Here is a 14,767-nt window from a genome sequence, read left to right on the forward strand (position 1 = left end):
AAAGTATTTATGCTTCATGATTGTTCGTTGGCTATTGCAAAGTATCCTTGCTCTAGCTTGCTAAGGTTGTTCCATTTCAATAGAATTGCTATCCTAAGATTTGCCTATGATGCAAGTTTAACTAGTTATGGTTTAGAATTCTTTAGATAAACCAATAAAAGTACCTTTATACCAGTAAAGCTGCCCATGCCACTTAATTATATCAATGTCTGCACTGATATAGCTACAGCAAGTACCAAAGTTGTATAGACAGGCCCTAAGTTCCAGGTAAGAGTGCTGTTCACTGCTTGTGATCTGTACCCTGAGGTGGCCAACATACCATTCTGAAGTAGCTGTTCTCTTGGTTTCAGCCCTGTAGAACACAGTTGCTGTGTTAGAGAAGTAGCTGTAAAGGTTTTTGATGGAAAGTGGGGAAGAGACATGATGTAGCTGCTTTTGCCTTTTGTGTGCTCGGTCACCTGTGGAAAACGTGAATGTAGCATATGACCTCTTATATGTAGCTATTGCCTTACCCACAAAAGAAGTTAATCAGAACTGTTAAGGTTCTGAATTATTTAAATAAATGAATATAAGCACTTTCGTATCAGAAAATCTATCCGTTTAGAAGGCTGTTCTGCTTTTCTAGATCAGTATCTAAACCAATGTAATTACAACAGTCTCAATCCTCAAGCGTCCAAGTTTTTTTTAGTTTTTGAAGGAACACGGTCATCTAGAAATCGATTCAGCTTAAAATAGTATTGTCCTATGTTAGTCTTTGGACTACTGTACAAAATTTTTGGGCTTTATCTTGACATCTTTCTATTTTAACTTTTCTGTGCTGAAGATTCATGCAAACAGGGAAATGTACTAATAACTACAGGATACACAGTGAAACTGACTAGAAACAAAGTACACTCAGTTACATAAAATATACTGGAAAAAGAGCAATAGCTTTCTGCTGTAATCTTTCAGATGCATTAATTGTAAGTGATGATGGTAAAAATATTCAGATAGAAAAGGGATGAAGATGATGGTGATACACTTTTTAGTTGACCATTCTTCTGCTTATTCATTTTTTTCTTTTTTTTTTAAGCCAAATTTTGGTGCCTCATTGCATATTCTCAAAGTAGAGATTGGTGGTGATGGACAGTCAACAGGTATGAATTCTTGGGCTTACTGGTTTTATGCAGGTCATTCTTACTTCAAATGGTGTGGTGACGCAATAGATGAAATGCCACCAGTTTAGTGATAAACATTGTGATGAAAATTTCACTTCTTTTGAAATACTAAGGCTCTTTATGATATGCATGGGATTGCACTGCTATGTCTAAAAATGTTTACTGCTAGCTAGGGATGTTAAATTTAGTTTAATCATCTAATTGACTAGTTGACGGAATTTCCGTCGACTAGTCGATAAGCGTGGGAGCCACAACGAGGTTAGCGCCTGTCCCCGGGAGCTAACCCCAATTTGGCTCTGCCTTTTAAGTGTATTAAGAGCTGGCAGAAATGCAGCTGGGGGGCGGGGGAGCTGGGAATCAGCTGATTCCCGGCTTGTGCTGGGTCCCCGCTACCTCCTCTCCTATGCCCCACAGAGACGGTGCTGGGGGGAATCAGTTTTTAAGCCCACTTTCCCCAGCACCAGCTAATGCTCTTTCGCCCCCCTACCTCCCCACCCCGATGCCTCTAATAGAGGCAGCAAAGCGGGGGAGAGAAGCAGCTAGTCAAGGGACTAGTTGACTCTCCGATAAGCTTATGCTAGCACTTTTCTAGCTCCAGTTCTCAAACTGATATGGGAAGGGTCTTATTTTACTTGAGAATGTAGTACAGTCTGTTACTTACATTGTTCCAGAAAACCCTATGCTAATACCTGTTCCTGAAAGACAGGGACACTGCTAGTGAGTAGGGATGTGAAGGAATAGTCGACTGGTCCTAGATAAGCAAATGCTTATTGGATAGTTGACAGTCTAGCTGACTATCGCTTCCTGCCCCTCCTTGCTGTCTCTATCAAAAAGAGTCGGTGCCCCCAGGCTGCACATGGTGTTTCGAAGCGGCAGTGCTGTGTGGAGCCCGGGGTCAGCTGTGGACTCCCTCGCTGACCCTGGGCTCCATGTGGCAATTTCCACTTCAAAGGCGGAGGCGTCATATCGACGAATCCAATAGTTGATGCAAAATGCATCGACTAGTCAATTAGTTGATATTTAACATCCTTACTAGTGAGATGTGTTGTAGGGTTCTAGCCATAACACTGAATAGCTTTAGCATTGCTTGAGTGTCAGCTCTGCTGTGTGAACTAGATGTAAACCTTAGTTAGAAAAAGATACTACTACTTTGAGAGGTCTCTGTGGGTGCTCCATGCTTGGTGTTGGTGCCGTCCTGGCACCTGGATCGGAGATTTTGAAGCAGTCCCTGCTGGCCCGCACATGCGCAGCATGAACCAGTGCACACCATGCTAGTAGGCACTGCGCATGTGCAGCCCGATCCCTCTAGTTCAGTGGTCCCCAACCTGTGGTGGTGGCCGGGCGCCAGGGGACGGGGGCGGGGCCCCCCCATAGCTGCGCCCGGGGCCCCCCCATAGCTGCGCCCGGGGCCCCCCCATAGCTGCGCCCGGGGCCGGCGCCCCCCCCCTCCAAGCGCCCGGGGCTGGCACCCCCTGCCCCCCCAAGCTCCGCGCGCCCGGGGCTGGCACCCCCTGCCCCCCCAAGCTCCGCGCGCCCGGGGCTGGCGCCCCCTCCCCCCCCAAGCTCCATGTGCCCGGGGCCAGCGCCCCCCCCTCCAAGCGGCTGGGGCCGGGGCCGGCGCCCCCCGCCCCAAGTGCCACGCGCCTGGGGCCAGGCCAGCCCCGAGCACGTGGCGGGCGCACACGAATGCCCCCGCGGGCGCCATGGCGCCCGCGGGCACCGTGTTGGGGACCACGGCTCTAGTTCCTTTTCAATCGCCCTCGGCCTAAGACAGAGTTCTGTGGTTTTCTGCCTTACTGACACTCTTCAACTCTTAGGCATTAATTGTTAGTTAGTTAGTGTTTTTTCTTCTCATGTAGTTAGTTAATTGTAGTTTAAAAATTTTTTTTTTTGGTCATGCCCGGCGCTCCAGGTTTTAAATTCTGCAATTCTGATCTACGATGGTCGCTCGCAATGCATCAGATGTTTAGGGGAGCACCATTCATTACAAGATTGTCCTCACTGTGCCAAACTTAAGGCCAGGACTCCCAGGGACAGGGACCTTCACCTAAAACTGAGTCTACCCTGCTTTGGATCTGGGAAGGCAACCCAGACTCCCGTCAGGGCAAGAAAGCTCCAGAAAAGAGGAGTTCCTTTGTGCCTTATCAGCCATCCTCCAGAAAGCGGTCTCTACCCAAACCATCGGCACAGAGGTCCTGCATCAGCAATTACAATGTGCCGGGCACCTCAGGTGTTCAAACACCGTCAGCTGCTGGTGGCACTGACTAAAAAGGCCTAAACACCACCCTAAGACTATACCGGTACAGAGTACACTACTGCTGTCTACGTTGGTACCATCTCATGCATCAGCGATACCCATAACTATGGCACCGATAGCACTGTTGGCACCACACTCAACGGCACTGACCACTTCTTCTGCACCGACGGTGCTGCTCGTTCCTCGGCACTGTCAGCCATGACCAAAGCAGTGGCATTGGTCAAATACTCAGTAACGCAGACATACCAGCAAACATACCAGCAATCTATTCCATCCGTGCTGATCACACCGTCAGCACTGTATAGACATACATTGCAAACCCCAGCACCAATCCTTGCTGTACATGTGAAACACTGACTTAGCAGTAACATGTGCCCCTCAGTCACCACTTTTGGGCACGGATGCTTTGCCGGCACAGACAACATAAGAACGGCCATACTGGGTCAGACCAAAAGTCCATTTAGCTCAGTATCCTGTCTGCCGACAGTGGCCAATGCCAGATGCTCCAGAGGAAGGAATCACAACAGGTAATCCTTATGTGATCCCTCCCCTGTCACCTACCTCTAGAGAAACAGAGGCTAGGGATACCATTCCTACCCATACTGGCTAATAGCCATTGATGGACCTAATCTCCATGAATCGATCTAGCTCTTTTTTGAACCCTGTTAAAGTTCTAGCCTTCACCGCATCCTCTGGCAAGAAGTTCCACAGGTCGACTGTGCGCTGAGTGAAGAAAAACTTCCTTTTGTTGTTTTAAACTTGCTGCCTATTAATTTCATTTGGTGACCGCTAGTTCTTTTATTGTGAGAATAAGTAAATAACTTTTCCTTATTCACTTTTTCAACACCAGTCATGATTTTATAGACCTCTATCATATCTCCCCTGAGTCTCTTCTTTTCTAAGCTGAAAAGTCCAAGTCTTTTTAATTTCTTTTCATATGGACCCATTCCAAACTCCTAATAATTTTTTGTTGCCCTTTTCTAAACCTTTTTCAATGCCAATATATCTATTTGAGATGAGGTGACCACATCGGTATGCAGTATTCAAGCTGTGGGTGTACTATGGTTTTGTGTAGAGGCAATAAGATATTGTCTGTCTTATTCTCTATCCCTTTTTTAACGACTCCTAACATTCTATTTGCTTTTTTGGCTGCTGCTGTATACTGAAGTGCGGGGCCCGGGGCGGCCGCCCCGCTCGCCCTGCCCTATATCCACCTCTGCAAAGATTTCTTCATCGTTCCATATAAATGAACCTGTAAACAATACTGTTTTCAGAGAACTATCAACAGTGACACCAAGATCTTTCTTTTGAGTAGTTGTAGGCAAATTAGTCTCCATCATATTGTGTATATATAGTTGGGATTTGTTTTCCAATGTGCATTACTTTGTATTTATCAACATTAAATATTGTTTGCCATTTTGTTGTCCAATCACATGATACAACATCACATGTTCTATCCCTGGTGCCATTGCAATTTTCCAGTGGTGATGAGGAAGGGGTTCAAGCCTCCTCCACTCCGCACAGCAGTCCTCCAATGCAATATTACAAGCCCCAGTATGACCCAAGGGTGATTTCCCCTTGGTATGGGCACCACTGGATGCCTACTCCTTTACCACATCCTATACAATGGCAATATTGGGGTCATACAGGAGACATCACAGCCTATAACTCTGAGCCCTTACAAACACACTGCCTCCCATACACCACGCACAACCTCATCGTTGCTGCAGTCAACCTCGGGCACCCCAACCGATGAAGGAGTCCCTTCTGGATACATCACTACCTACCAGCTCATCTTCATCACCGGATGAGGCAGTGATGCCGCCTCGACTGTCAGCCACTAATGACTTTGAGCAGTTGAGCTCAAAATTGCCACGGAAGAAGTGGTGGGACCCAGCATGAGCTCACCGATATATTCCAGGCTGTTCTATCCTACAAAATTGCTCTCCCCATTTATCCTACCATTTTTGACCTGGCCAACACAGTTTGGCAAACTTCTTCATTGATGCCACCTACATGCAAGCGTGCAGACAGGAAATACTATGGGCCCACCAATACCTCAGAATTTTACTCCGATAGGGTTACCCTTTGCACACATCCAAAATACTTACCAAAGATTCAGGGACAGATGACCGTTTTGCGGGGCCCCCCTTTGCCACGGCGCATGTGCGGGGCTTTTTGAAGCGCAGGGCCTGGGGCGGCCACCCCGCTCACCCTGCCCTATATCCGCCCCTGCAAAGATTTCTTCATCGTTCCATATAAATGAACCTGTAAACCTACCTGTATTCTTCCCAAAGCCACATGCAAATGCATTGGAGTCCACCATGCACACCGTTGATCTTCAACAAGTGTCTTTTTACTTATTCCTCAGATTCACCGATCGAGTTAAGAGACATCCCATATTGAAACAGAGGCTATCGAAATGGATTACAGACTGTATAAAAATCGCTTACACGCTCAAGGGCCTACAGCCACCATTAGGCTTGACAGCTCATTCCCCCAGAGCCATATCCGCTTCCATTGCATACCTACACAACATGCCACTAATGGGCATTTGCAAGGCAGCCACCTGGGCATCACGGCTTACCTTTGTTAAGCACCATGCACTGTCCTACGCGTTTGACACCACAGAGGGCTCCACGGTGTTATCGTTCATCTACTTTCCATAACATTCCAAAGCCCCAGCCATCAAGGGATGAAACTGTTTGTTAAGCACCAAGGCTATGTCTTCACTGGCGCGAACTTGCACCAGAAGTATGCAAATGAGGCTAAGCGTGGAATATCGCTGAGCCTCATTTGCATATCTAATGAGCCGCCATTTTGCGGAATAGGCTCTTTCACCAGAAGGAGCATCTACACTGCCCCTTCTTGCGCAAGAAAAACCCTATTGCGCAATGCCGTTATTCCTGAAAATAATCAGCATAACGGCATTGCACAAGAGGGTTTTTCTTGCGCAAGAAGGGGCAGTGTAGACAGCTCCTTCTGGTGCAAGAGCTTCCGCACAAATGACGGCTCATTAGATATGCAAATGAGGCTCAGCGATATTCCATGCTTAGCCTCATTTGCATACTTCTGGCGCAAGATCGCGCCAGTGTAGACATAGCTCAGGTGTGGAGCATCCACAGGGACCTCTCAAAGAAGAAATGAAGGTTACTCAGCTTTGTGCAGTACCTGAAGTTCTTTGAGATGGTGTCCCTGTGGATGCTCCATGACCCACCCTCCTCTCCTCTGCTTTGGCCCTGGAGGGAGGTCTCCGGGGTAAAGAAGGAACTGGAGGGATTGGGCCGCGCATGTGTTGTGCATACTAGTATGGCGTGCGCTGGTTCATGTTGTGCATGTGTGGGCCTGCTTCAAAATCTCCGATCCCGGGGCTGGGACAACATCAAGATCAAGCTTGGAGCATCCATGGGGACACCCTCTCGAAAAACTCTAGTTAGTGCACAAGGTGAGTAACCTTCGTTTCTTTGCTCAGTGTTCTTAATTGGAAATCGTACCTGCCAATATATCAGACTCTGGTTTTCTTAGATAGGCGAGTAGTATCTTAGTATCCTCATCTGAAAACTGAGGTACAGAGATTAAGGGACTAATGCATGGCGACATAAGCAGTCTATGTCAGAGCTAGGATTGGATCTTAGGAGTTTTTGGCTCATCGTTCTGTTTGTTCTTGCATACTCAGGTTATGTCTAATATACACATCGGTGTAGATTCTGGGCACCCTCTAAAAATGAGATTTGCCATTATCCCTCTACTGGTGAGGACTGTTCTTTCTTTTCACTGATACAACTTTAAAGTGTTCAAATCCTAATGGTTTGCCAATTATCTGACTTGCACGTGCAGTGGTGATCGGTGTGAACTACACAAAGTTTCTGTGCTAAAACAACTGAATGTTATTCAGTGAATCTCAAAACTTCTTCTAGCAGTGAAAAAACCCCTGCATAATACTAGTCCAAATTGTATGTAAGAGGGAACTTTTCATTATTATGATATAGTGTAGTTTTAACTGAACTCTTTGTTTCATAGCATGTTTCCTCCTTTTTCCTCCATGTGTGTTTCTCTTGCCCCCCAAAGAAACATGTTGTAATTTATGCCACAGTGCCTGTTGTTTCTCAGGTCAGAGGTTTTGCATGACGATGAAAATATTTTTCCCCTCCTGATACTGTTGGGGTGGGGTATGTCTAGACTGCAGCCCTCTGTTGGCAGAGGGATGCAGATTAGGCAGGTTGACATTGCAAATGAGGCAGGGATTTAAATATCCCATGCCTAATTTGCATAAAATGGCCACCACGTTTTGACGACTCAGCACTTTGTCAGCAAAAAGCAGCAGTCTGGGGGAAAGGGTGTCTGTCGAGAAAGAAAGCCTTTTTCGACCGATCCTGTAAACCTCCTTGAGGAGATATAAGGGATCTGTCGAAAAAGGCTTTCTTTCTCGACAGATCCTCTTCTAGACTGCTGCTTTTTGCTGACAAAGTGCTGAGTCGGCAAAATGCAGCTGCCATTTTAATGCAAATTAGGCACAGGATATTTAAATCCCTGCCTCATTTGCAATGTCGACCTGCCTAATCTGCATCCCTCTGCCGACACAGGGATGCAGTCTAGACATACCTGTGATGATCATGCAATGATTCCTGGGCCCAAAATAATATTGAAGATAAACCTCACAGTAACTGGGGATATGAAAGATCTTCTAGATCATCAGATCAATCCTCCTGCAAGGCTAGGGCACAGTCCCTTTGACAGAAAACATGCTGTACTTTCCTGTTAACAGAAATGGAGCTATGACTAAACTTATAGCAGTATGTAAAATACAGACACTGCATCCAGCTAGTATGGATATAAATAGCATTATAAACAGTGAAATGCAGCTTTGTAGAGTGTTGCTCTACACTATAGAACCTCCAACAGTGCATAGTCCACCCCAGTGTTTCTTAAATTGGGGTCTATGGACCCCCAGAAATCCTAAGGGTTCACAGGCCTTACGGATCACCTCCTCTCATTCCCTACCAGTGTCTCTTGCAATCCACGGGCACGTGCCCTACCTTTCCTAGTTCTGTGTGGCTCCCAGAAATAGTTGCCAAGTTCTGGCAGCCCCTTGGCTTAGAGCTGGCCAGGGAGGTTCTGCATGCTGCTCCCTCCCAAGTGCCAGCTCCACAGGTCCCATTGTTTGGCAACCACACCCAAAGAAAGCTGCATGGGTGGTGCTGATGAACCTAAGGGCTATCGAGACCTGGCAAGCACTTCTGGGAGCTCCAGTAAATGCTGCCAGGACCCTACAGTACAAACCCCCTCCCATATACTAGCCACAGTCTGGAGTCCCCTCCAGCACCCAAACTGTCTCCTGGAGCACCCTCCACCCCAAGCCCCTTATCCCTTGCCCCACCCCAGAACCAAGAACCCCACCTGGAGCCCATGTCTCTTGTCAACCTTCCTGTCCCCGCCCGGTGACAGTGACTGAGGGTCGGGGACACCAATTAATAGAGGGTGGGAGGATGGAGCAATCCAGGGTGGTGCCTCAGAGAAAAGGAGGAGGGCCCCTGAAAAATTTTAAAACGAAATGGAGGCCCATGTGTTGCTATGTGAGTAGCATTGGTCTGCACGCTCCAGTTGTGCTTCCTATATCAATGCTGCTATTTTCAGCAGTGTAGTGTCTTGCTGCCTAACAATTGCCTAAACCTTTTCCTGTCACTGTTACTCTCGCCAGGGAAATATTGTGGGAAAAGGATATGGCAGCTCCCCTCTGGCTTGGAGCATTTCCTCATTCGAGTAAAAGATGCTGGTGGTGATTCACTGCCAGAATCTTTCCCTGCTGCTGGAGACTTTTGCTGCAATGTGCAGCTCCATGCTGCAGTGACAAGTGTAGATGCAGCCTGCCTTTCACTGCAGTGTGTAGCCATGTGTATAGTGTCCATGATCTGCATGCTGCTGTATGTATAGATGTGGCCTAAGGGTAGATCTACACTGCAGTAAGAGGAATAAGTGTAACATGTGCAGATGTACCTGAGCTAGCTTCAATTTTGCTAACACAAGTATCAATAGTGGTGTAACCACAGCAGCAGGAGTGTAGAAGCCCTCTGTAGAAGCCCACTCAGGATTCTGGGTACTCAGGTGGCTAGCCCATGCTGAAGCCCTTGCTGCTTGTGGTTTCATTGCTATCGGTTCTCAGGCTAAATAGATAAAGCTAATTTAGGTATCTCTGCATGTGCTGCAATCATACCTCCTCTTGCAGTGGAGATGTACTTTTAAGGGGGAGAGAAGGCTAATCTTTCATGTTGGTTTTCACTGTTCATAATCCTTACAAATTTACTTCAAAGGATGCATGAATTGTTCTTGTGATATGTGCCTAGCTATTATGGAGATGAGCAATTTTTTTAAAAGCCCCTAAGATGCATTCAAATTTGTCATGACACAGAAAACAATTAGTGAGATACCTTTGTTGTTTCCTCTCTAGACGGCACTGAACCCTCCCACATGCACTATGAAAACGATGAGAATTATTTCCGGGGCTATGAGTGGTGGCTAATGAAGGAAGCAAAAAAGAGGAACCCCAGCATTAAATTGATTGGTAAGGATTTGGGATTCCTCAGTGGTCTGTGTTCCTGTTTTCAAACATGATTTCATACCTGACTCAATCTTAATTTGCCTCATTAAAGATAAGGAGCCAACTACTCTTTGTCACATTAGCCAGTGTACAGGCAGTTTACCTTACCACTTCATTAACATTACTGTGTGAATTTTGTTAGGTTTTATTGTGACAATGCCATGTATTGCTTTTTTCCCAGTTCTTTCCAGTGTTGGGTGATATTTATGCTTGTTCCAAATCACTAAACAAAAACAGTCAGTATGAGAGTTTTACACAGAGAGAGGTAAAGGCTAGAGACAGTCAATTGAAGCTAAAAATCCTCCAATCGTTCATGTACATTCTTCCTTTTTTCTTGGGTACCCTTTTTAGAAAAAATATTTTCTACTCCTATGCACAACAAACTGTTATTTATATCTTTCAGGGCTCTATTTATTCCCTTCAATCTTCTGTCAAACACTTTCAAAAACTTGCCCAAGCAGATAGTTCTATGAGGCCTTTACTGTTCTGCTCAGTTCAAGGCAGAGTCCTTTGTTTCCAGCAGTGGAATCTGCTTGTTGCCATTGAAAGGTTTCAAAATAAAGGTTGCCATTTAAACTAAAAATTATTTCTATTCTTTGATTGTAAAAACATGTTCCAAACCTGTACTGAACATAAACTACTGTAGTGATCTGATGCGCAAATACAATGACTCTCCCACTCGGGAAAAAGCCCTCTTGCGCAAATGCTTTTGTGCAAGAGGGCCAGTGTAGACAACTGAGAATCATTTTGCGCAAAAAAGCCCCAATGACGAAAATGGCGATCGGGGCTTTCTTGCGCAAAACTGCGTCTAGATTGGCACGGATGCTTTTCTGCAGAAAGTGCTTTTGCGCAAAAGCGTCCATGCCAATCTAGATGCTCTTTTCCACAAATGCTTTTAACGGAAAAACTTTTCCATTAAAAGCATTTGAGGAAAATCATGCCAGTCTAGACGCAGCCCTGGAGTTAAATTCTCAGCTAGTGTAAATATTATGTGACTTCATTGAAGTTAGTGGAACTCCACTGATTTGTAGTAAGGTCCTTATTTTTGCCATGAATATAGGTGGCTTACTTTTGTTTCCTATTGATGTATGCAGTGCACTAGTGATACACTAATGATCTCTTTCTCTCTTGATTTTTCTCTTTGTAGGGTTACCTTGGGCATTTCCTGGATGGATAGGAAGGGGACAGAACTGGCCCTATAATGATCCTGATGTCACTGCTTACTATATTGTTTCCTGGATTCTAGGTGCCAAACAGTTTCATAATTTGGACATTGATTATGTTGGGGTCAGTAAAGTACACATCTCAAATTATTTCATAATTGTTCTTTGTTAGTCTCTGAATATTGTTTTTCCCCCTCCCACATTTCCCAGCCACTCTGTAGCAGCCATTTAGCAAATCATTCTTTATCCAGAACCTTTTGCCTCTCAGTTCGGATGGAGCAGGGAGAAGTCTCATGGGCTGGCATTGTTTTGCTCTTCATAGGGGGCACAATACTGGTTTCATACTCTAAACTGTATACAATGAAAGTCTGACTTTGTCTTGTTCAGTTTGAAGTGTATAGATATTAATTCAGAATGTATTGTGAGATTTGAGAACTTTCCTAAACCCTGGTTATGTGATCCATATAATGCAGCGATGTGCTGACAGTGTTTTGCAAAGAAGCAACAGCATACAACTGCCTCCTTATCTTCTAATAAACTAAAGGTTGTACCTCCCTAAAATGGGACTCTTTGGTCCAGCAACATTTGTGGTCTAGCAGGACTACAGATGTTGCTGGACCACAGAGCCCAGGAATAGGGAGGTGTAGTGGTGAGGCCAGGAGTGCAGAAGGGGGGTCAGCAACTTGGCAGGAGCCCCATGGCAGAATGTGGGTGGGTGGCGCAACAGGGGCCTTTGGCACCGGAGAGCTTTGGCCCCAGAGACGGGGCCAGCAGTGGCTGGGGAGCTCTGGCCTTAGTGGCATCCTGCTGAGCTCGTTTCAGGGATGCTGGTGGCAGAGCCCAATAGCAGGTAGCCTGACCCGGAGCAGTGGGGTGAGGAGCAGGTCAGAAGCAGCCAGCATTAGGGAGGGGATAGGAGGGCAATGACCAGGGACCTCCTCTGGTCTGGCAAATTCTGAGGATGCTGAACCAGGGAGGTCCCACCTGTAAACTCTCCTGAGATACAAGTGTTTATAAGTGAATAAAGAGGGACTGTGCTGTTTTTCCTCATTTAAACAGAAACTTTCTCCTAGCTAGAAAGAAGAAAAGTGGTAGATCACCCGAGATTGGGGTCTTTGACTCTGATTTCAGTGGAATTGCACTCATCTGTTAACAGGACTGACCTTGTCCCACTGAACATTTTGAAGAGATAGCCAAGTGCTCAAGTTGTTAAATATGAAGGGGTGAAAACCTGGTTTGGAGTTCTGATACTAGGGTCAATGGACCCCCAAAATCATGCATCTTTCTGCAGTATAGAGGAAGTGCTATAGGATCTGTCTGCCTCTGCTGGAGGCTCAGTCCTTCCTGCCTGGATAGGTTTTAGATCCCTCATGGTCAGTAAATGATGATGGTACTTCTAAAGAGCAGTTTTATTTCTTTTTTGCCTTTGGACTGTTCACTTCTCTGAGAATAGCATGCAGCTCCTCGGTGCCTACATTTCCCATAATTAGTTGAGTTATGCCGTGTATGGCATCTGCATTGTATATTGTACAGTAAATAATGTTTGACCTATACAAAGTGGATAGAAGCATTTCTAAGTGGAAATTTAAATTCTAGAGGCCATATGCTTTTGGTGTTAGTTGTATCTTGTGTGATAGATCTCTGTGGTTATGGTCTCTTCAAAATGGGGAAATAGTGAAGGCTGTCTTGAGCAAGAGATACTCATTGCTAAGAAGCTTTTCTAACGGTTTCATAGCCACCTCTTCTTCCCTGTAGTTTTGCAACACATGTTACAGATTAGATACCATCAATTTTTTTTTATTGTATGATGAATTTCAGAAGCCTTTTCAATACATGTGTTTTGATGGGACTTCTGAAATTAGTCCAATAATGTTAGAACCTGCAAGTTCAAACCTGCAGTCATAGTCTTTTGTAAATGTAAAAATCTACTAATAGGCTAGTTATTCCTTTTCAGAAGGAAGATAGACATGTATTTCCAAGGGCCTTTTAATAAACTGCTTTGAACTGTATTGATAGCTGTTCCCATTAGAGCCAATAACAAAAACAAGTGGAGTTACTCTATCTTTACATGAGAATCTGAAGCTATAGAATTCTGTTACATTAGTGGCTGTATAATTTTGCAGATTAAAACTTTGCTTATTTTGTACTGATGTGATTATTTTACTCTTCAGGCTAATGCATTTATTTTTGTAATTGCTTTTTTATGTTTCTTTTCTATAGATATGGAATGAGAGATCATTTAATAGCAAATATATCAAGGTATGTAATTTTTATCTTTCATATTAATTTTACATACAGCGTTACTTTATCAATATGTGTAAATGACTTTTGAAACTCAGAAATAAAATGTTTTGGAGTTGTATGTAGGATGATCAACTCTGAATTTGGCTGAGTTAAGATCTAGTTCTTCAGATAGAGCCCAGTGTGTGACTTTTTAAAAATCTTGCACTCATCCCAACCTGAATTGCCCACTATCATGTGCTTCTGCATTTTTTTTCTGATTTATCTTGCTCCAACTTGTAAAAAGCCCTAGATCCCCATAAGTCCCACAGGAGAGAGTGATTCCTCCATGCCATTGAACACCCTCCTTCTCTAAAGTACACTTTTGGCAGTTCACTGCTCCTACTATTATGGCAGTTGGTTGTGCAGGACATGTCGCATTGTTCCAAAATCTTGTTGCCAACTGGAACCAGTTGAAACTCTGCAGAACTTCCCTTTGGAATGATAACATCCTTTAACTCACAGAAGAGTCTCAGTACGTAACCTAGTATAAGTTCTTAATGAAACACAGAGTATATGTTTAATTTTATTCGTCAGAATTGAATTTGAAGTTTTCTGACAAATGCTCACGGTACCAAGTCACAGGAACTACATGACTGCTTTCAAAGCTTAATTTTGCAAGAGGCCAAGTTTCTTTCACACCCATAAAAATAAAGAGAAGTGAAAGGAGCTCAGCACTTCAAATAAGCAGGCCTTGATAGTGACTTAAAACCAAAGCCAAGATGTGGACTAGGGCATGTAATATTAAAGTAAAATTTTATTAAAGCAGAAAAATTATTTTACCTTCAATTCAATTCCCGCTGGTTGTTCTCCTCTTAATCTTAAGGAAACAAAAATAATTTCTCTCAATTTTTAATATTGGATTATATTCTCTGTGGAGAGACATTGATTTTTCTCATAGATGTGAACAAGGATTGGATCCCAGACTAGATTACTCTTAATTCTAAAACTACTAAATATATTTGTTTGCTAGAGACTTCTTTTATTTTTTCTACCTATGATTATACTAGAAGACTTATCCGGCATTGCTTAGGTCCTTCAGGGCATGGGGGATGCAGGAGTCAGGGCAGGCCAGAAGGCTGGGGGGCATGCGGGGTGCAGGTGTTGGGTTGGGGGACCGAGGAGGTGTCGGAGTGGGGGACTGCAACCACAGAGCATTTTAGTTAACTATGTATAAACCTGTTTATTCTTGAAAAGAAAGGACATGATCCTTCAAGGTGACAAGTGCAAGCCTCTACTGTTTAATTCAATAGGTGCTGAAGATGTTCAACACCTATTGGGTTTAAGTCCTTAGGTAAAGTGTCATCCATTGAAG

General features: G+C 44.5%; 1 protein-coding gene across 4 annotated transcripts in view; it reads left to right on the top strand.

Moving 5' to 3' along the window:
- The window catches only part of GALC (galactosylceramidase), a 52,957-nt gene that overhangs the window by 4,942 nt on the left and 33,248 nt on the right, over positions 1 to 14,767 (top strand). Inside the window, exons 1-5 of one of the 4 annotated variants that reach the window (XM_006112031.4) lie at positions 1,118 to 1,136; positions 7,091 to 7,165; positions 9,860 to 9,973; positions 11,157 to 11,296; positions 13,393 to 13,431. In XM_006112031.4, the coding sequence (XP_006112093.2) occupies positions 9,880 to 9,973; positions 11,157 to 11,296; positions 13,393 to 13,431 (273 nt within the window). In that variant the 5' untranslated portion in view covers positions 1,118 to 1,136; positions 7,091 to 7,165; positions 9,860 to 9,879. Of the gene's footprint in view, positions 1 to 1,072; positions 1,137 to 6,461; positions 6,860 to 7,090; positions 7,166 to 9,859; positions 9,974 to 11,156; positions 11,297 to 13,392; positions 13,432 to 14,767 lie in introns of those variants that run through there. The other 3 variants (XM_006112032.4, XM_006112029.4, XM_006112030.4) reach the window with 3 other exon arrangements.

The sequence above is a fragment of the Pelodiscus sinensis genome, chromosome 4 (assembly GCF_049634645.1).
Source record: "Pelodiscus sinensis isolate JC-2024 chromosome 4, ASM4963464v1, whole genome shotgun sequence".
Classification (NCBI taxonomy): Eukaryota; Metazoa; Chordata; order Testudines; family Trionychidae; genus Pelodiscus; species Pelodiscus sinensis.